Here is a 23,174-nt window from a genome sequence, read left to right as displayed (position 1 = left end):
GGCGCGGGGGTGAAGCTCGCCTAGGGCGCCATCTACTGAGGGGGCGCGGGGGTGAAGCTCGCTTAGGGCGCCATCTACTGAGGGGGCGCGGGGGTGAAGCTCGCCTAGGGTGCCATCTACTGAGGGGGCGCGGGGGTGAAGCTCGCCTAGGGCGCCATCTACTGAGTTCACTACATAGTGAGCCAGCCATTTTGTAATTCTGTTCGAATTATCAACTAAATTTCACCTAAATTAACCTATATAGTGCACAACAAAACCGGCACGAGGCACATCATTAGAAGGGTTAAGACGCTCCATTGAGGTATTTTTGAATGAGTTTCAGACACGTCAAACAGCTGCCCTGCTATACACTGTATTACAGTGTCTGGGATTTACAGAGAATAACATTATAAGCAGAAAAATGTGGAATCAGAAAAAGGAAAATGACAGAAAGGCCACAAGGGTAACAGCTGGGGACCGGAGTGGTGTGCAGAAAGGCGTCTCCAAACGCAGAACTGGTCAGGCCAAGACAACATGGCTCCTACCTGCTGCTACATGGCAGAACTTAATAAAGTGGCCACTCAGCGTATAGTGTGTTAGAGTTGATGTAGTTTATGTGAAGTATAAAGGTACAAATATTAGATCTAAAACTGTAAAAAAAAAAAAAAAAAAAGATTTTTAACACTGGAAAATGCAAAATAAAAAGACATAGGTTTGCACGTGGAAAACAAGGCTTGTGCAAGTGGGACAGTGGTCGTCTAAATAGCATTCAGAGTTTTATATCTGCAATCAAACGAAATTAGGATAAGCAAGCAAAGCGCCGACACACCCAGACATTTTCCGTGGATGAAAAGCAGAGTTGCCCTGCTTCTTATTCGAACATTTCTAGTGAAAATACAGCAGTTGTTAACAAATTGAATATTCACATTAAGTAAAACTTCAGATAACAATGAAAACAATTTAGACTAAAACGCTGATGCCGTGTCACCTGTGACAGTATGCTGCTCCTGGCACAGGATGTGTCCTTATTTTTCATGGATCTGTGGCTTTGAAGGAAAGCTGGCCGGGTGAGGCAGGCCGACTGGCCCCAGTATAAACATGCTAAGAGGACGCTGAGCCTGCTATGTCACGCTCCAATACAGCAGAATTTGGGGCTTTGCAGACTCATAGAAAGGTAAACTGAATACGGCGAGTGCCACACCACTGTAACAAATGTCATGACAATAATGCACATTTATAATACCTACACATCTCCGGCCTTCACAGCACATTTTACACACGACCCTGAGAACAATTTGTACATTGCAGAAGGTCATACTGTCGGTAACTAACAGGTACCTGCTATTTAATTATGCTTCACTGGCATGTGTCCAAACATGGGTCAGAATGTATCCGGACGGTAAAACTTCCTGGAATATCATTGCCCAAAAGAGCAGTAGCAAATATAGAGTAAACAGCCCAGGGCTACGCCTAAGTACAGGTCTGTCTGGATTGTGACTCCTACACCAACATTGCTGAAGAGATGAAACTGTCTCCACGTCCGATGTGGGCCGGTACCGCTTGGCCAACTTCATCTTCCTGCTGACCCAAATGGTCTGGTAGGTTGGCTCGTGACACGGGAATTCCGCTTGATGCGTTACTTTTATAGAACTCTGGGGAGTCTTCCAAACCGTTGCGGACACCGGAATTACCATTGGGCACATTTTCATCGTCATCATCGGCATCCAGGTCCTACAGAGAACATAAAGGAGAAGAGCTGGTCAGAAGGACCAAGAGAAAAGCAGCTCGAGTGAAGACAAGGACGCATGGAAGACGTGTGTCGGTCTCGGAAGGCTTACTGTGATGGGCTCGCGATCATGAGAGGTCTCATAGTACATATCCAGAGGCTGCGACTCAAGCAGCGTTCCATGATTCCTGTTCAGCTGTGGGCACAGAGATATGCGTCAAAGGCAGGATTAGGAAGAGTAACCACCATAGGGTCAGGTCAGGAAAACAAGCATAACTCACCATCTCAGTGGAGCCACCTGCCCTGGTGGGGGGAGGAGGCTTATGACTGGGGGGGCCGCTATTTGACAGGGAGGGTTGACAGTTAGTCGCTGAACGTCACATTGGCGGAGCTTGCAAAAGAACAGAGTGGGTACATACTCTCCATTTTCAGAGCGGTTCCTCCTCCTGCAGTACAGCAGCAGCCCGGTGCCTATGAGAGCTGCCACAATAAGGATGCCGATGATGGCTCCGATGATGCTGCTGGTGGCACTGCTGCCCGGTGGAGGTTCAGCTAAGAAAGCGGAAAAGCAGGTATAAGTCACTGAACTGAGGATTATAACCTAAAAACATCGATGGAGACAGAGAATCTCAGGGTTACACTCAGTCACTGGCATCCTTCAGCCACCAGGTGGCGCTCTGGTGCAGCATTAGCAGACCAGAACTGCTGAATGTGAAGGCATGTCTGACACAGATTAAGAGCCTGCAGTCAGAGTTTGCATGTGCCAGACATTAGACTGGGCAGTGTGCAGAGGTATTATTAACCTGAACACTAGCACTCAGTACGGCCAACATTGCCAGTGATCTTAAAATGTGACCCATCGCCACGAAATGAGTCTTAAGTCGCACTGGTAAAACTGCACCCATAAGACTCATTTCGTGGTGATGGGTCACAAATGCAGAAACCTGTGCCGTGCATTTTCTCCCTAAGTACACTCACACTTAAACGACTAACCTCTACTCTGCATAAGCACAGCCTGTTCTGGCTTCGGCCAAACATTTCACACAATCCTTGGTTTTATTCTGCATGACAAATTCATTATTCAGATATCTGCTAACACTCTATTTAAGGGGCCTCTTAGTGACTCAGTTACTACTCCGGTACAAATCATGATACTATTACATTATTTGTGCCCCTTCAAGTAAAGTTAGATGTCTTGAACATCATGTCTAAAGATGTATAAATAAACTGTGTGTGTGGCTTCCAAGCCTCCTGAGTAAATATCTGTAAATACCACCACTTGTTTCTAAGGGGTGTCAAGGAATAAACAAGCACAGCAGTAATATATAATAAAAAAAAAACCACTTTGAGACTGGAAGTGTCGGCGTGGGCTTTGAGGACCAGGAAGCATGTGATCAGTGCTTCATCAGCGCAATACTGTGAGAGCCAAGCCCTCCCTCATGGCTCTACCCATCCAGCGCTATACGTCCAGCTGTACAAGCGCTCAACAGAAGCTACTGCACTCTGCAAACACAGGCCAGAGGGACCGGGGACAACCTCATGGGCAGATTTTTAAAACGTGATAAAAATAACGCGAAGCTGCTCGATTATCTTTCCAATTTTGAGAGCAGGGTTCGACTCGGGGTTTGAATGTTCTCCCACGTGTCATCGTGGGTTTCTGGAGTATCGTTCCAGCAGAGGCGAGCACAGAGAGGCCCTTTCTGAATGTGAGCACTGCGGATGACACAGGCTTTAGCACAGCACTGCAGTAATCGGAGGGCCCTGCTCCGTGGCCCATCTCACATCCTAAGGCATCAATTTAGGAAGCAAACCGTCACAGAACTCAAGAGGTGCTGATGTGGAGTTTCAGCAGTAAGTCATGCCCTCGGTCGGCTAATTGACCTATAGCCAGACCACCATCTCAGGCTGTTGCCGTGGCAACAGGACCACACCCAAAAGGAGCTACTAGAACCGGCTGCAAACACTAATGTACAGCTTCAGCTGTTCTAACAGAACCAGCGCTCCACTTTCTCTCGTGCTCAGTCTTAAATTAAACCACAGCCACACCCAAGCCAACCTTTACAGCCCAGCCTTTCCATCAGCAAAACACATTAAGGATGGCAAAACCCATTATCAACCATTATCAGGAACTGCAGAGCATTAACAGGAAGAGTACTCTCAGCATACGTGGAAGAAAGAGAAAAATATTACGCTCACCGGTGGACAATTCCAGAACAAGTATACTGATACAATTCACATTTAAAAACACCTGACAATGACGGCAAATTTTAAAATCCTTTTCTCAGGGGATTTCTCTGAAAAATCTCTTCAACCAAACTCACTCCACTGTTTTGCAATTGGACAGGCAATCAGCCCTAACTATTTTAGGGATGATCCATGTCCCATATGGATGTGAAATACACCCCCTCAGTGATTCTCACATACATTTATACACACACACACACACACACACACACACACAAGCACACAGCTGGACACCTCATTAAAGGCATATCATCATAAGGGCCATTTAAACATGCAGGTTCTAGGAACAAAGAATAGACACACATGTTGACTGATATGAACCACTGATATTCAGACTGATATCATCTGTTAGTGGGCAGGCGAGCTGCTAAGGTATGAGGATGAGATGCACAGTATGATTGAGTGCCGCACACAGTGGCTGTTTTGCAACCAGCCTAGGCACGCAGACAAGACCAGACAAGTTCACTTCCTCCTGGACATGATCCAGCGGTGAAACGCAAACACAAACCAGTCGGGCTACCAGACACAGCAAGACACTCCAACTTTAGGAATGCACAAATATTTTTCTTTCTTTTTAGCAGGAAGCAGACAGTAGCTTCAGTTGTACAGAAATGACACATTCCTGACAAGAAAGCAGACAGTGATGAAGCAGCTGTGGTTTGGTCACATGGGCAGAGACAGTGAATGATCAGTAACCAACAAGCCACCTGCACCCCTCCGTCGTCCTGGGTTGGCGGTGCAGTGTCATTGAATACAAAATTACGCATGAAATCCAACCTACAAGGCCACAGTTCATGATATGCAGTGTGAAAGCGACACACGAAAGTGGCCAGGAACTACAAAAGTTCCCACTGGAGAACTTGAAACCAGGAACCAGGTTCCTGAACTTCAATGTGAAAGCGCCGATGGTGACCCAGGCTCTGCAGCGAACAGGACATGAGCAGAACACAAACATCTGCAAGTCTTCAAAAGTGCACTTAACCTTAACTTTTAAAACAATTAAATCACTCAAATAAGTGACTGAACATATAAAGGCTGTCAAGGAACCAAAATAAAAACGGCAGGCTGTTTAGGACAGAGAGGAGATCTCCTCGCCAAACAGCACAGGACCGGCGTAGCGACCGCTGTCACACTCAGCCATCAGCGACTGGCCTGACGTGGATCTCCCTGCGTGAAGAAGCCAAGAAGAAGGACGCCCTGCAGACTCCACACAGTGGCACCACGCACAGCTAAGTGCATGGCTGCATTACACAGAGAACCAGCAGTGCCTACTGCGTTTCATAGACTCCTGAAAGCCGTTTCCTGGGGAGTGAATGTAAAGCTTGCAGAATTTTCCTAGGATGTTAGATTGCCAGACCTAACAGTAAATCTGAATATTATCCTCCCCCAAAATCTATCTGGAATTTGGTTATTGATAAAAGGTTCATTTCCCTACAAGAGTTAAGAGGGAGGGAAGGTCATGGTAAGACAGGTGAGGTTAGAGTTTCAGCTGCAAGAAACGCAGAAGAAAGAGGTGCACAGCTGCCCTTTCTGAAGCACTGGAAGAGGATAATATTTCCATGGCAAGAGGACATATCCTTTTCAGTACATTTTCATACAAAAGAATTCCTTTGTATCAAAATGTATCAAAAGAGTAAAGCTGATTGTTTAGCACTTTTCACACTTTAATGTTTAAAGTGAAGCAGCTGGATTCAGGTTAGACTGAACCACACCAAGTGAAGCAGTTGGGCTCAGGTTAGGCTGAACCACTCCAAGTGAAGCAGTTGGGCTCAGGTTAGGCTGAACCACTCCAAGTGAAGCAGTTGGGCTCAGATTAGGCTGAACCACTCCAAGTGAAGCAGTTGGGCTCAGGTTAGGCTGAACCACTCCAAGTGAAGCAGTTGGGCTCAGGTTAGGCTGAACCACTCCAAGTGAAGCAGCTGGACTCAGGTTAGACTGAACCACTCCAAGTGAAGCAGCTGGACTCAGGTTAGACTGAACCACTCCAAGTGAAGCAGTTGGGCTCAGGTTAGGCTGAACCACTCCAAGTGAAGCAGTTGGGCTCAGGTTAGACTGAACCACTTCAAGTGAAGCACACACACACAGATACTGTTTCACACAGACACACACTCAAACAAACACACAAACCCCACACCCTGAAGATCTGAGGCTATAGTGCCACGAGGAATCGGAAAAATAACATTATACAAGTACAGCTGTAGATTGGCTGGTTTTCAGTCTGTCCACTCAGAAAATCCGTTAGCTTCAGTATTCTGGACGTTCTTTCCATTAAATTTTGGTTGGTGCCTCATTAAATATAATGTAAAACACTAAAGTCAATATTATATTTCATTAAAGTATATGATATATCTATCAAGACAGTTATGGATATGCAATGATTTATAATTATGCAAATAACTTCATATGAAGTATAAAAGATGCCTTTGAAGAAACCCCGTCATTACAGCTGCAGCTACTTAAACATACATCAGTATCTACGTGACACTTCTAATAATGCTGCACAGAAAAAGCGCATCAGGTAGGTGGGCAGCAATGCATTATTTTACTCAATAAAGCGGCATGTAACAGGCAACCATGCGCTAAAGCACAGCATGCAGCATCATGTAATAGGCAACCATGCGCTAAAGCACGGCATGCAGCATCATGTAACAGGCATTGCATGCAGCATTATACAAGTCAAGCGTGTGTTACAGAACGGCATGCAGCATCATGTAATGGGCATGGCATGCAGCAATATATAAGTCAAGCGTGTGTAACAGCACGGCATGCAACATCATGTAATAGGCATGGCATGCAGCATTATATGAGTCAAGCGTGTGTTACAGCACGGCATGCAGCATCATGTAATAGGCATGGCATGCAGCATTATATGAGTCAAGCGTGTGTTACAGCACGGCATGCAGCATCATGTAATAGGCATGGCATGCAGCATTATATGAGTCAAGCGTGTGTTACAGCATGGCATGCAGCATCATGTAATAGGCATGGCATGCAGCATTATATGAGTCAAGCGTGTGTTACAGCACGGCATGCAGCATCATGTAACTCGAGCATGAGAAAGAATAGGGCAAGGAGTGTGTTCTTCTTGTAAGAACATCTGACTGCTGATAGACTTATCATCATCTCACAAGCCCCATAAGGCAACGCGAGAAAGCCGAAATTGGTCAGAGCAGGTACTGCATTTCAATGTAGGGAAACAAATCACAATGTCTAGCATCTCAGCGAAGTGTGTTGTATCTGCTAAGCAGGCTTTTCAACTAACTTGAATCTTTCTGCACTAGGAGTTTCATACCATTTATTTTGTGCCCACAATGCATGAGAGACTTCAAACACTGTGACGAGAGAGATCTTGATTAGTTTACAAGTCTGTCTCAGTCTCAATCAGTTGACTAATGGGAGATTATGCAGATAACGCCTCTAAACCGGCAAAGGTCAAATGACATTATACAAGTTCAAAATTAAACTACCCACATGGCACATTATGGTAACCACCACCAAATGCTCTTACTGACGGAGCTCACATTGCTCACACTGAGCAGTCAGCATGTGTAAGTGCCTGTAGAGAGGAGACGGCTTTGTCATGTTGAAAGACCGACATGCTTTCGATGGCTCACCTGTCACCAACGTGGTGACCCTGTCCTGTCCGGATCCCAGCAGGTTCTTCGCCTCACACGCAAAGGTGGTGTTTATGCTCGCATCCACCTTCGGCACTGAGAGCTTATTCCCAGTAATTTGGGCTGTTTTTGGCATCTGGCCGGATGCACTGATTGGTAGAGGGAAGGTTAACAGAGGCAGTCAGTCTTGAGCAATGTGGAAAGCAGCACCTTTTAAAGAAGGCTGGGCAGCTATCGAAGAGCTGAAACATCAGTGAACTATTCTCTGCCTTTTGGCCATAGAGAAGGACACAAGCTGCCCGGTGCCTTTGATGCAAAATCACTTACACTGTCCACTCAAAGCTAGTCGGTGGTGGGTTTGCATTGGCCACGCAGGTAAGCTGAACATTGCTGCGGCCCACGTACCACTGACCATCATACCCAGAAATGTACACCGTGGGAGGGTCTGGGTGACAGAGAGGGAGAGGAGAACAAAGAAAAGAAGAAGAGAAGAGAAGATAAGAGGGAGCATCATCAGATGATCATCAGATCATCAGATTGTACCTATAATCCAAGTCAACTAAGAGTCGCCCAGTCAGCTAACAATAGCTTACACTGAACAGCCAACTTCATTTTATAGATGTCGTCTGTCTTTTGGGCGCGGTGCTTGATAATACAGGTTATGTCTCTGCCATTATCCGCAGCTGTGGGGATGAGCCGGAACTCGCTGACCACGGACACGGTGTTGTCGTTCTCCAGTTTTGTCGTGTTGCTGTGGTTGCCCGCAGCTGTTGTGTCCCAGAAGACCTGTCCTGCTGGCTGGCCCTTGGCGGACTCGCAGCGAGCCACCACCACTGCGTTTTTGCCGGCGATCACGGGCAGCATGGTGGCATTGTTCTGGGGCTTGGCTGAGAGGGAGTGCAGAGAGACAGAAATGAAGCCTGGATTTTGCAGCGAGCTTGTAGCGAACAGGAAAGAGGAAGAGATGCACAGCTGTGAGCGGGCACAAGCGGGGAAGGTGTAACGAGGAAAACAGCATCCATCTCTCAGCCCCATATCCAGCTCAGGGATGGGGTGGGGCCCGGAGTCAGCCCTACACCAGAGGACAAGACTCAGGTGCACACTGGACAAGGTGCCTGTTCATCAGCAGGAACATGCACTCACACACTCCATTGGCAATTTAGACACACCAATTAGCTTAACTGTCTGCATGAGGAAACCCACACACGAGAGGGAGAACATGCAAAGAACACATACACAGCAGGGTCACGATTAAAACCCCACCAGGTGCTGGGCAACAGCACCACCCAGTGACCCATCATGCCATCGACACTGTAAGAATACTTAGAAATCTAGGCAAAACAAAAAGCAGCCACTAACCCAAGATAAAGACTGCGGAGGAGGCTTGCTCGGTCCCGCTGGGATAGGTGGCATATTCACAGGTATACGTGCCCGAGTCGCTCGTCTTGGCACCAGACACTTGGATAGAAGGATTTTCCATGGAAGGGGAAATAAAGCTGACTCTTCCTTTGAGGGCTGTGTTGGGGTAACTCGGCCCATGTGTAGGATGAAAGACAGCGATGTTCTCTCTCCCTACCGAAGACTCCCTAACCCAGGAAACCTGGGAAACAAGGCAGCCGGTGATGATAAGGAAAGCGTCATGTGGACAACAGGCCGTGCACTAACACACACTTACCTCATGTGGACAACAGGCCGTGCGCTAACACACACTTACCTCATGTGGACAACAGGCCGTGCACTAACACACACTTACCTCATGTGGACAACAGGCCGTGCACTAACACACACTTACCTCATGTGGACACCAGGCCGTGCACTAACACACACTTACCTCATGTGGACACCAGGCCGTGCACTAACACACACTTACCTCATGTGGACAACAGGCCGTGCACTAACACACACTTACCTCATGTGGACAACAGGCCGGGCACTAACACACACTTACCTCATGTGGACACCAGGCCGGGCACTAACACACACTTACCTCATGTGGACACCAGGCCGGGCACTAACACACACTTACCTCATGTGGACAACAGGCCGGGCACTAACACACACTTACCTCATGTGGACACCAGGCCGGGCACTAACACACACTTATCTCATGTGGACACCAGGCCGGGCACTAACACACACTTACCTCATGTGGACACCAGGCCGGGCACTAACACACACTTATCTCATGTGGACACCAGGCCGGGCACTAACACACACTTATCTCATGTGGACACCAGGCCGGGCACTAACATACACTTATCTCATGTGGACACCAGGCCGGGCACTAACACACACTTACCTCATGTGGACACCAGGCCGGGCACTAACACACACTTACCTCATGTGGACACCAGGCCGGGCACTAACACACACTTATCTCATGTGGACACCAGGCCGGGCACTAACACACACTTATCTCATGTGGACACCAGGCCGGGCACTAACACACACTTACCTCATGTGGACACCAGGCCGGGCACTAACACACACTTACCTCATGTGGACAACAGGCCGTGCACTAACACACACTTATCTCATGTGGACACCAGGCCGGGCACTAACACACACTTACCTCATGTGGACAACAGGCCGTGCACTAACACACACTTACCTCATGTGGACACCAGGCCGTGCACTAACACACACTTACCTCATGTGGACACCAGGCCGTGCACTAACACACACTTACCTCATGTGGACACCAGGCCGTGCACTAACACACACTTACCTCATGTGGACAACAGGCCGTGCACTAACACACACTTACCTCATGTGGACACCAGGCCGGGCACTAACACACACTTACCTCATGTGGACACCAGGCCGGGCACTAACACACACTTACCTCATGTGGACACCAGGCCGGGCACTAACACACACTTACCTCATGTGGACAACAGGCCGGGCACTAACACACACTTACCTCATGTGGACACCAGGCCGGGCACTAACACACACTTACCTCATGTGGACAACAGGCCGGGCACTAACACACACTTACCTCATGTGGACACCAGGCCGGGCACTAACACACACTTATCTCATGTGGACACCAGGCCGGGCACTAACACACACTTACCTCATGTGGACACCAGGCCGGGCACTAACACACACTTATCTCATGTGGACACCAGGCCGGGCACTAACACACACTTATCTCATGTGGACACCAGGCCGGGCACTAACATACACTTATCTCATGTGGACACCAGGCCGGGCACTAACACACACTTATCTCATGTGGACACCAGGCCGGGCACTAACACACACTTACCTCATGTGGACACCAGGCCGGGCACTAACACACACTTATCTCATGTGGACACCAGGCCGGGCACTAACACACACTTATCTCATGTGGACACCAGGCCGGGCACTAACATACACTTACCTGACTCAGGCTTATGCCTTCCAGCATCTCAAACTTGCAGCGCAACTGGAAGGTGTCACCAGGATAGGCCTGCACCTCCCTGTCCACCTTTACCCTCTGGAATGCCGCACCTGTGACACAGAAATACAGCCATGGGGGGGCATCTAAGCGGATCCCACCTTCCTGCCAGCTGACCCTGCTGAGTCTACAGAGACGGATCTAACGCACCGCGGAGGCAAAGACACACCTGTGAGAGGCACAAATCGGGTTTTCCAATGATGCTGGAAATCATCAGTTTTCGTGTTGTATAAACAGCGCAGGTACAAAATCCAAAAAACAAAGTAAACACTACATTTATGCATCAACAAGTTAATCATCTGCACTGAATCTTTTAGACCTGCACTTTAAAAGCAGCTAATGCTCTTCACTTAAAAATATCCAAGCATTTTAACTGTTTATCTTGTTAGAGGACACCTTATCCCAAACGGGGGGGGGGGGGGGGGGGGATACCAGTCTTAGCTAATATTCAACATGTTAGACAGCAAGAAATAGGACATATTAATTAATAATAATTGTTTTCCAATTATTGATTGAGATAAAATACCAAAATGTTACAATGAACAAAGACCCACATTATTCAAATTTTGAAATCTTCAATATTTATCAAACAATATTACTGCACTGATCCACCAAATTCATAATATTAATAAGGCCCCAGATGTACAGAAGAAAACAAACATTGAAAATATCTTGTCTTTAATTTTAAGTCCTATTCACAGGGAGCACATCCAGCAGGACTGAAGGTGGGCGGCTGAAAATGTGAGCACTCAAAGCTATGGGATGGGGCTGCCAGCCGGAATTCACATGCAGGTGTGCTGACAGGAGACACACAGACTGATAAACCAGAAAAGCTATGTAATGGTTCATTCATCCATCTTCCTTACCAGCTTGTCCAGTGCCAGGTTGTGAGGGGAGCCTATCCTAGAAGATACAGGTGCAACACAGAGAACAACCCATAATAGGGTGCTAACCAATCGAAGGGTACATGACTGCATGGCTGATGAAGAGAATGTGTAATCTGAAATGTTTGATCTTCATGATGTAGACAGTCCTTTGTAAGAAGCAGCATCTGCACACTAACAGGCCTTTTTCACAATATTCCACTCTCGTGTATTCTCACAGCAATTACAGCAGAAGGGGGCGTTAAGACCTATGACACATAAAGCCCCCACTGCTGTAATGTAATCAAGGCTGTGACACACAAAGGCCCCACCACTGTAATGTAGCTAAGGCCCATGATACACAAAGGCCCCACCACTGTAATGTAGCTAAGGCCTGAGACACACAACGGCCCCACTGCTGTAATGTAGCTAAGGCCTGAGACACACAACGGCCCCACTGCTGTAATGTAGTTAAGGCCTGAGACACACAACGGCCCCACTGCTGTAATGTAGCTAAGGCCTGAGACACACAACGGCCCCACTGCAGTAATGTAGCTAAGGCCTGAGACACACAACGGCCCCACTGCTGTAATGTAGTTAAGGCCTGAGACACACAACGGCCCCACTGCTGTAATGTAGCTAAGGCCTGAGACACACAACGGCCCCACTGCTGTAATGTAGCTAAGGCCTGAGACACACAACGGCCCCACTGCTGTAATGTAGCTAAGGCCTGAGACACACAACAGCCCCACTGCGGTAATGTAGCTAAGGCCTATGATACACAAAGGCCCCACTGCTGTAATGTAATCAAGGCTGTGACACACAAAGGCCCCACTACTGTAATGTAGTAAAGGCCCATGACACATAAAGCCCCCACCGCTGTAATGTAGCTAAGGCCCGTGCCAGACAACGGCCCCAGTGCTGTAATGTAGCTAAGGCCTGTGACACACAAAGGCCCCACTGCTGTAATGTAGCTAAGGCCTGAGACACACAACGGCCCCACTGCGGTAATGTAGCTAAGGCCTGTGACATACAAAGGCCCCACTGCTGTAATGTAGCTAAGGCCTGAGACACACAACGGCCCCACTGCTGTAATGTAGCTAAGGCCTGAGACACAAAGGCCCCACTGCTGTAATGTAGCTAAGGCCTGTGACACACAAAGGCCCCACCGCTGTACCAGAACAAAAGGCAGAGTCTGACTGGAGGGATGATGTGCCAAAGAAACACGCAGCCATTCATGTAAGAAAGGGCTGGTGTCCCTTTTCACCTGTGTATTATGACTGTGACACACCAAAATGAGAATTAGAAACATTTAATACAAAGGAGCCCCTTAACTTCTCCGGGGGCCTAGACTGACATGGGGGGGAAGGCGGTACTGGCAGTATAATTTGCCATTCAGGAGAGAGTATCACACTGGCAAATCAATCAGCCAGATTTAATGTTTAACTGTTCATTCATTCTTTCATTCATTCATTTATTTATTTTCGGCCACTTATTTGGGGACAGCATTCTAACCAGCGATGCCCAGACCTCCCTCTCACCGGCCACCTCCTCCAGGGGAATACCAAGGTGTTCCCAGACCAGCAGAGACATATAATCTCTCCAGTGTGTCCTGGGTCTGCCCCGGAGTCTCCTCCCGGTTGGACGTACCCGAAACACCTCCCCAGGGAGGCGTCCAGGAGGCATCCTACAAAGATGCCCGACTCACCTGAGCTGGCTCCTTTCAATGTGGAGCCTCATTACTTTGAGTCTGCATTATATACTACCGATCTGCCTGTTGATCCCCCGCTCCCTTCTTTCCTCACTCATAAGACTGTTAACTGTTCCATTTTTCCTCAGCTGGGGTGGGGCCCCCATTTTGCTGGCCATGGCCCTTGATTTTGCAGCCTGGAATACCCCGTGCATTGATCTGCACCCAGTCATACTGGGCTTTATATGATCATAAATTTTCTGCGACAGGATGTATTGTTGCATGTGACCCATGCAAAGAGTGACAATGTCAGAAAATAGAGAGCATTAGGGGGTAGTGTCCTCAAAGGCCCGGAGACGTGCCTATTCACACCTCCTGGGGAGGAGATTCCAGCGCGACAGTCAGGTGGCAGAGCTGCCAGGGTATCATGAATGTGACCGCGGGATAAGAATATGCTTTGGTGCAACACAATGGGTGAGTAACATTTAACACCCGGAGAACGCCCAAAGCTTATGTGGCTTATTGCTTTTATCTGCTATATACAGTATATAAAAGGTGTATTAAGGGGAGCTGACAGTGCGCTTCGGGCCAGCCGGCTGTCAGTAGGATGTCTCACTGTGGGCGGTCCCCCCTCCGAACCTGCCCGCGAGCGACTCTGCACTGCACACGTGGCCGAACCTGCCCGTGAGCGACTCTGCAGCGCACACGCGGCCGAACCTGCCCGTGAGCGACTCTGCAGCGCACACGCGGCCGAACCTGCCCGTGAGCAACTCTGCACTGCACACGCGGCTGAACCTGCCCGTGAGCGACTCTGCACTGCACACGCGGCCGAACCTGCCCGTGAGCGACTCTGCACTGCACACGCGGCCGAACCTGCCCGTGAGCAACTCTGCACTGCACACGCGGCCGAACCTGCCCGTGAGCGACTCTGCACTGCACACGCGGCCATGCTCTGCCCCGTCACAGGATTGAGCTGCCGACAGCTTCCTCTTTCTTTGCCTCGCTTAATCATTCTTCTGGGGCTTTTTTCTTTAGTTTTTTGTTACATAAACCAAATGAGAGTTCGACCAATATTTTGGCCTTAGATTTTCTATGGATGTGTTCATTCGTAACATCGTCTTTACAGCAGTGGGCTCAATGCTTTTTAAATTTTAATGGAGACCTTAAGCCTTAACAGGACAATGCGAGATGTTTGGGACCTGAACACAGAGTGGACATCCTCCCAGCCTTCACACAGACACACATACAGACACTGAGAGGGTCTGTACCCGTCTGTCCCAGTCTTTCATGTCTCCTCCCCATTTTGGCCAGCAGATGTCACTGGCCATCCTGTCCTCCTCATTGTCCGAGTCCTTAGTGCGTTTCCCCAGCTCCCCGGAGTGCCGCATGGCTCAATGACCTGAGCGCGTGGCCACTAGCCCTTCTGTCGTGTGTTTGAGTCCAGCCACTTCTGTTTCTGTATTTAGTAGATTTGTTCCCTAGTGTTTCATTTGCATCAGTTTTTCTAGTTCCTGTGTTTTGTGGTTTGCATTCTGCTTTGTGCCCTTGGTTGCATTTTACCAGTCTGCTATTCCCCCAGTGTTAGATTCTGTTTCCAAGTTTGAGTTTCGTGATTTAATTATTTGTTTCACCTGTTGCCCGTTTTGCCAGCCCTTGTTAATCGTTCACACCTGTCCTGTGTTATTCTTGTTAGCCCTCTGTATTAGGTTCCCGCTCCTGCTCTGTTCCGGGTGGACTCATTGATGGTGTTCTTGCTGACCATGTTCCCAGATGTTGGTTCCTCTGTTTGCTATTTTTGATTCCCTGCCAGTTCCCTGCGTCACTAGTTTCCCCTTGTAGACTGTTTTGTTCTGTTAGTTACTTTGTACCCCTTTTTAGTCTTGACCCCTCGTGGTCTGTTTGTTTTGTAGTGTTCCCATTGTTTTGTGTCTTTGTAAAAAAAAAAAAACCCCGTGTTCCTGTGGAGCCACCAGTGGATCGTCCACCTCTTTTTCTGCATCATGCCCCACCCCCAATACAAACACCCTCCCCCCCGTGACAGACACAGAAACACACACACACAGACACATACACTGTTAAAAGCATGCAGGCTCAATTCATAACACTACCAATTAGGCAGTTTGCTGTGCGCTGCATTAAAGGATTATGGACGACTTGCTCTCTCAGACTCAGGCTGAGCGGCACTCAGTCAAACACCACAAGGGGAGAGTCAGCCGGCCTGCAATCGCTGGATCTTAAAAGTGTTCAGGACATCAATGTATGTAATAAAGGAACAAAACAGCAGATACAGCAAAATCCCCCACCCCCATACATCATAACCTCCAACAGGACTTAATGGGTCAGTGAGCCAGGCCTGGGACGAGCACCAGCAGGATTCTGCCTAAATTCACACCAAATACATCCTCGTAACACGAACGTAGCCAGAGTGCAAGTGTGTATGTGACTGTACGAATGGGGGGGGGGGGGGGGGACCACACTCCAGCCTCCCGCCCAGACCGATATTAAGATTGCAGGCGGACATTTATTTCATATTACTTTAGATGAGATGGTGGTGAATTACAGTGCTGATAATTTCCAGTAAATGCAAATGGCTCAAATTCAGGTGATATCCTGTGATGGCAAACCAGTTAACAGTAAATGGGTCACAATTAGTGCTTACAGAGCACTGAAACCTCTAGAGTGAGTGCATTTTAAAAACAAATTTTCTATGGATTTATATTTTGCGCCAACTAACCATAACTCAGGGCTCCATACTAACTTGTCCATACTAACTCAGGGCTCCATACTAACTTGTCCATACTAACTTTTCCACTAGTCGCTCCAACGCTCTGAAAATTTTAGGATCAGAATCAGTGCTACGCATACATTCTGATAAATGCTTTGGTAGCCTAGTATATGCCTACAATTCACAGAAATAACCATGTGATGTTTAAAAGTCACAAGGTAGAGCAGTGTTTAAGAAAATTAAAAATCATTAAGTCAAAGGCTGCTTTGCAAAACAACTATCAAATCAATTTACAAAGGTATGCATAAGGTAAGTGATCAGTCACTATTCCATCAGGTCCTCGGTCGCTGCATAGATTATGCTATTTTTGTGGTTTAGGAGCCTTTCATGAGCATTTCCCACTGAAATTCAGAAATCTAGTTCTGGGCTGTTTCAAACTGGGACTTTTGAAGCTCCTGGCCACTTTCGTTCTCCCACTACACGACTGGAACTGGGACCCAAGCATGGGACACGCAAAAAGCACTTATCTGATTTTAATGTTATCCCACTAATAAGCACTGGCAAGTTTAAATGTAACTGAGGTAGAAAAATAATTCCTTCTGCTCAATTTTTGCTCTGCTAATTGCCTCTATTCCCCGCACTTCCGTATAACTTCCAGGTTAGTGCCAGTGCTTCTGGTCAAACCAGTCAGCATGATATCAGTAAGCCCCCAGCCAGCAGTGCCCCCAGCCAGCAGTGCCTTCGAGGAACTGCAATCAGACCGAGCTCCAGCAGTGGGAAAGGGCCCTGTGTCACACACACAGACACACACCAATTCTCACTCTTTTCGGGTGTTTCACATGATACACGACGATGATTAAAAAAAAAAAATTTACTAAATGGTGGCACTAAAACGGCACCTAAAATAAAGAAGCATCTGTATGAACACGAGGGTGGGAAGAGAAACGTGGCGGGGGGCCCAGCAAAGGCTGCTGGGAGGGGAGCGCGAGTCACGCAGCCGCTTCAGTGCGCAGAATAGAATAACAAAACGCTTATTACGATGCTAAATGAAGCAGCGCTTCTTTGCTCAGTAATGTCATCATTAGTGGTTTAATGACCTGGAAAAAAAAAACATGCCTTACCACAAGCAATGCTGAGACCCACAGGGGGTTTGAGAGAAAAAGCTACATTTAACATTCTATTTACAACAATAATGAAGGGAAGGTCCTTATGGTGTAGCACAACAAAGAGCATCCCAGTTCTCTGTATATATAAATATTACACATAATATTAATAATCTGTATATATTGTGCAACACCTGTGTGGTGCAGTACCTTCGGCCACTTTAGGGATGGTGGGGGCTTTGTGCTTTACAGGTAGGAAGGAAATGATTAGCACTGCAATTCTGCATCCTAATTATCTATGCTTAATTGCTCTGTGCATTTAATTTACTCTAATTTGACCTCCTGATTCTGATTTTTTTTGCGAGAGAGACTTCTGTTTCTGGTGATTTGACATTCATTTTATTGTGTTAACACGTAATTATTTGAAATCTTTAGTATCTTTTAGCTTCAAATGAACTATTTTGGTTGCTGCCTCTAAAACCAGCCCAAGCAGAAGACATATATGGATGTGTTTAAACTTTCCATCGGTGTCTCTCCTGCATCGCCAGGCCACTACATACCTAAATGGCAGTTAGAATTTAACACCGGCGTCTCGCACATGCACCACGCCCTCTAAGCTATGCTGTGTATCTCTGTTTTTTTTCTCTGGTTTTCCTTTTGCAGTATCACTTCTGGATCCTTATGCATTACATATTTATAATATCCTTATCTTTCTTTTCTCTTTATTCTTTTACTGATACCACCATCTTCATTATGCCGGAGTTTCATTTCACTGCAGGTTACGGTCTGACCGAACACCTTGCATGTGACGAATGCTGGAACCCTGCTCCAGTCTCACCTCCGCCCACGGCCCCGCCTCCTCCGCTACAGTGCCAGTGCCGCCTCTCACTCTGCTTCTCAGCTTTGGACCCTATTACACTATTGGCTGTATCCAGTCGCCTGATTTTCCCATCTTCTTTCTGGCTTGTCATCCAGTCCCAGCACAATCCGTGCTAAGCACACAATGATTTGATAAGCAGAAAATGACCAGGCAATGCTAATGCTAATGGCTATACAGCACACAGCAATACAATAACACATTTCTCTGATCAGATGCATACAAATGGCTGTAATACAACAAATGGCATCTTCGCAATTATATCAAAATTTTGTTGTTGTTTTTTTTTTTTTTGGGGGGGGGGGGGGGGGGGGGTTAGTACCAGCCTAAAGAAACATTAAATCCATCATTTTAAATTATCCAGCACAGAACGCAGGTGCACGGTGACTGCCCATCACCTTCTAGTCACAGAAGGGTCAGTGTATAACTGCTACATTTTTACCTATTTATATTATTACTGTAACTCTTTCTTAGCATAAAGCTGCATGTCTATGTCACTGTGACAGGACACGTGTGGGAGGCTGCACAAGCACACAGAAATTATTATACATCACTGATTAATTCCACAGTATCACTGACACAAATGCTTCGACAAACACATCTTGGTAGGAGTGATTACATTCTGTCAATTACACCACGATCACTAATAGTGAACATGACCGGTTTCAGAGTTGCTTGAAAATAACCTAAAATATTGTATTGCCAAAAGCAGCATACAGATTGATTATTTTTTCCTGAGATTGCTGAATACTCAGCATACTGAAGCATTCATAATCTGCTATTACATAAATTAAAAGTCTCTAGAATACAGAAAAATGAAATCCAAACTGTATAATGAGGGTAAGGATCTGTACAGGCGATTAAAACATGGTATCTTAGCAACACTGAATGTGATGCAATTCAGGCTACATAAGGATGAAATGCCGGGGGGGGCGGGGGGGGTTGCAAGCAGGCAGTGCTGCCAACCTATTGTTTGTTAGTGCTTTCCTGTTATTCTGGGGGGAACACAGTGAAGGGAGCCCCAGCAGTCTTAGGGACTTGCTATAGTGCACTAAAGTACCTTGATCTTACTTTAATTATTTTCAAATGCACAACCTTATGTTATAATACCAATAATAATAATAATAAAAAAATCTGTATCAACTGTTGTGTGCAACTGTGAAGTGAAACATTCTGGTTAATTACTATGTTGATCATTATGATCAATTGCTATGCTGAATCAGTATCAGTTCAACTGTTGCGTGAAATCATAATTTTAAAATAATCATTTAAAAATAAACAAAAAATAAATGGACACCATCAGTCAACTGGATTTCCAGGTGCAGTCTTACAATTTTATGAAGATTAGGCAGTCATAAGCCATTTAGCAGCAAGTCAGGACCGTGATTGGGGGGATTCCTGTATGGAGGCCACTATCAGCCAAGCAGCAGACCCGGGGATGTGGTTTTAGTGCAGAATGGGACATTTGAGCCTTTCCCTTAATTGTACGATAAAAGTTTTTTGGCTTATGCAAAACAAAAGTCAATAAACAATTAAGCCACTCCCGGTTACTTTTTGTCAGTGCGCATAATTAGGGTAATACTCCTTTAGAAACTCAGCTTATACGTTTTTAGTTCAATCTTGACATATGTAGATCTAAAAGAAGTTATAAACATTTTAATTACGCATTGTAAGCAATTTGGCCACCATCTAAACCGCGACTGAGCAATCACCATTCCCAGAGAATAACAAGAGCAGTAACTTATTAACAAACTCGTGCAAGGTAACTTTTTGCCAGAGTAATTTACCCATGCATCTGAACAGATCGTGTTGTTCCCCCACACCCACACACACACACACTTTTAAAGTGGGAGGGGTAATTGTTAACAAATATGCATTACAAAAGATGGCAGCGACTCGGAAAAATCTTCTTTGAAGGCAGTGCGATATCGGTGAGAGGAACACCGAAATGTTCTAAAACATGTTGCCTATAGGCCTATGTAAAGTGATTTAACTGAATTATAAGTTTCGCAACAGCTATTAGAATGACGCGTATTCCCGAAGGCGTACAAATACTAGGTATATCCGGATTTGTTTGTTTTTAATTTCAATGCCCACTTCTGAATGAAAATGAGAGATACACATCGAACTTCCGAGGGGATAGAAGGTATATTAATGAATGACGCAATGTAATAAAAACGAATCGTAAAACTAGCCTATAAGACGTGGGGGAAACGACTTTCAGGAATGGCACCTGCATATCTCTGCTTGAAATTCCGTAGAAAACCACACCTTGAAGAAATATGGCGAAGAAACTCGGTACAGGGATAGGGGGTAAGATCACGGGAAACATTTAGGCTAATGGGAACTCTCAAAAACGGCATCCGAATAATGACATCTTCGTGGGGAAAAACAGTACGAGTAAATTTATATAATGTTGCGTGATTCGTGTCGCGCAATGAGGCCGGTTATTAGTAACGAAGTGAAAAAGACACTGAAAAGCACAAACGAGTTAAATGGGAATCACACGGAAGAGGTGGAAGCCGTAGAATTCTTACCTTGAATTACTGCAAAAACAACCGTAAGGAGCCCGACGGGCTTCATTGTGAAGTCGAGGAAGCGTCAGGAAGTGGTCTTAAAATCCTGCCAAGACAAGGAACTCATAAAATCCCCGACAAAGCGAACGTGGTTAAATGTAAATTATAAGCAAGTAAAACGTTTTCTGCAGACCACCGTCGAAAAGTACATTACAGCTCTAACAGAGACTGGAAGCCAAGAATGTACTTTCACCTGTTCTTTTGCTTCTTTGAAGTCGGTGATCGCTTGAATCGCCTATCGAAAATCGGACGGAATCAATGAGGTGCCGCTCCGAGACTAAACAGGAATGTTAGTGAAGGAGCAGGGCGGCTTGGTCAGACTGCTCGGCATTCAACGTCATCCGGCAAAACTTTGGAAAGTTTCGACATCTCTGTGTAACTGGTCTTAGTTTCATTATCGGGACATACGGCTTTCGGGATACACTTGTATCGTAGAGCTTACTTCCTGAATGCAGCACAGAACGCAAGGAATCCGTCTTTCCTGCTTTTACTGAAGATCGTGGGATCATCTTTCCTCGCACTGTTTCTAAGTGGCAAACGCAGAGAACTGAAAACGATACATTTTAAATACTGTACCGATTACTGTGACATGACTAGTCCACTAGCCAAATATACTCTAAATACTAGTATGTTTGCTCGTGTCTTGCTGCTTATCAGATCGTGAATTAAGATTAATTTAATAGATTAAATTGATAAGCTTACTTTATATCCCTGACCCCAATGCACACATTCATTTACATTTTACATTTAGTCATTTATCTGACGCTTGACGATAACAAATTACGTGTGGAGCACGTATGCAAATAATTAAAAATAATTTATTTGCTAAGAAGAATTGAATACATTGGGTACTGTCTGTCGTTAATGGAAGTTTAAAGAATAATCCACACTAAAGTTACATCGGGACTAAATGTGCCTCGAGTCTAAATTTAACACCATTCTAGCTGAACAAATCACCTCTTAAGACTTCTGAATTCAAATTACTATTATTGAGTTCTAAGCCTGTCAGGAGATCTGCTCTGCCGTTTCTTACAGAGGTTCTTGTTGCTTATGAATCTCCACAATTACTATGTTCACAGAGGGCAGGCAATCTGTTCGACATTCAGATTCCTCCAAAGAAGGCTGGTTAGACCTCCTCAGCTGTGCAATAACCTGTAAGAAGTTAACTGGTTTCATCGGCACCTTGGACAACACCTGCACCCTTTCATGATGGCCATGGAGTTGGATGCATTTTCGGTTAGAGTAATGAGAGGTATATCAACTCATGTTCTTAATGCTCTTTTAACCGGCATAATTAGGTCCTGTTTCTCTTTTTCCATCCCAGTGAATAAAATGCTCATTAAAACTGTCTACGAACTCTTGTGCCATGCTGTGTGAGATAAACATAGAATATGTGCTGAGTGTATGAAGGAAGTTCTGGGCGGTCAGACTATGGAAACCAGGCTGCATTAAGGAGAATACAGTCTGCGTTGTGTAAGCATGTTTGTGTGCTGCAGAGTAGGTGACTGTGGGATATGTGTGTGTGTGTGTGTGTGTGTATCCCTGTGAGATATCTTGGTATAAAGAAAGTGTAAGATTTTTCCTGGGCAACCTATATAAATATTTTCATGTGTTGTGTAAATGTATGTTTTTTATAATGAATTTGATGGCGAGCGATCGATGTGGGTTCCTTCTATCGCAGTCATTCATTGCTCTGCCTGAGCTATATTCTGCTCAGAGTGAGGCTCAGAAAATGCTGCCCAGTCCAGATGGCAGCATGAACTGAAAGCCAACAAACTGTGGGATTAGTTTATATTTTCACTTCTCCTCTGCAGTGCTATTTAATCAATCTGCTCACCACCTTTTTGCCATAAATGACTGTATAGAAAACACCCACATTCTTATGATCAGACGCGTGAATCTGCCTTTCTCTCCTTGCAGGAAGGTTCTGTTAAATTCACAGGGCCATGGAGTTTATAGATGTGTCATTTTATAGTTTACCACGTGTAGTGCAGGAAATTAATGCTATATATGGAAATCATTTTTTGTTATGAAACCAACCAGTTCAAAAGACAATAATGTCCTTACATTTTATTTGAACCAGCACTGCAGAGGACACCAAGGAACAGAAATCTAGACACCCTGAACGGCATTATTTTCCTGCCTGCTGTAATTCCTGTTCCCTCTTATTTCCATCCATCCATTTTCCAAACCGCTTATCCTACTGGGTCGCGGGGGGTCCGGAGCCTATCCCGGAAGCAATGGGCACGAGGCAGGGAACAGCTCAGGATGGGGGGCCAGCCCATCGCAGGGCACACTCACACACCATTCACTCACACACTCACACCTA

General features: G+C 46.1%; 1 protein-coding gene across 16 annotated transcripts; it reads right to left on the bottom strand.

Annotated features, from left to right (window-relative positions):
• Window positions 1-571: 571 nt before the first annotated feature.
• LOC125719144 (nectin-2-like) lies at window positions 572-21,306 on the bottom strand. 16 transcript variants are annotated; one of them, XM_048993666.1, is made up of 12 exons: window positions 21,039-21,306; window positions 20,807-20,891; window positions 9,512-11,064; window positions 9,278-9,355; window positions 8,923-9,238; window positions 8,157-8,450; window positions 7,891-8,008; window positions 7,564-7,712; window positions 2,125-2,257; window positions 1,987-2,044; window positions 1,818-1,901; window positions 572-1,710 (listed from the first exon to the last, which is right to left on the bottom strand). In XM_048993666.1, exons 5-12 carry the CDS (start codon window positions 9,041-9,043, stop codon window positions 1,480-1,482), a joined length of 1,188 nt encoding a protein of 395 aa, XP_048849623.1. In that variant the 5' UTR covers window positions 9,044-9,238; window positions 9,278-9,355; window positions 9,512-11,064; window positions 20,807-20,891; window positions 21,039-21,306; the 3' UTR covers window positions 572-1,479. The 16 variants fall into 16 exon arrangements, with proteins under 16 accessions (XP_048849623.1, XP_048849617.1, XP_048849624.1 ...); XM_048993660.1 differs by having other exon boundaries at window positions 9,278-9,823; window positions 9,902-11,064; XM_048993667.1 differs by having other exon boundaries at window positions 9,278-9,472; window positions 10,136-11,064.
• Window positions 21,307-23,174: the final 1,868 nt, after the last annotated feature.

This window comes from Brienomyrus brachyistius, chromosome 23 (genome assembly GCF_023856365.1).
Source record: "Brienomyrus brachyistius isolate T26 chromosome 23, BBRACH_0.4, whole genome shotgun sequence".
NCBI lineage: Eukaryota > Metazoa > Chordata > Actinopteri > Osteoglossiformes > Mormyridae > Brienomyrus > Brienomyrus brachyistius.
This window is presented reverse-complemented; position numbering and strand designations above follow the sequence as displayed.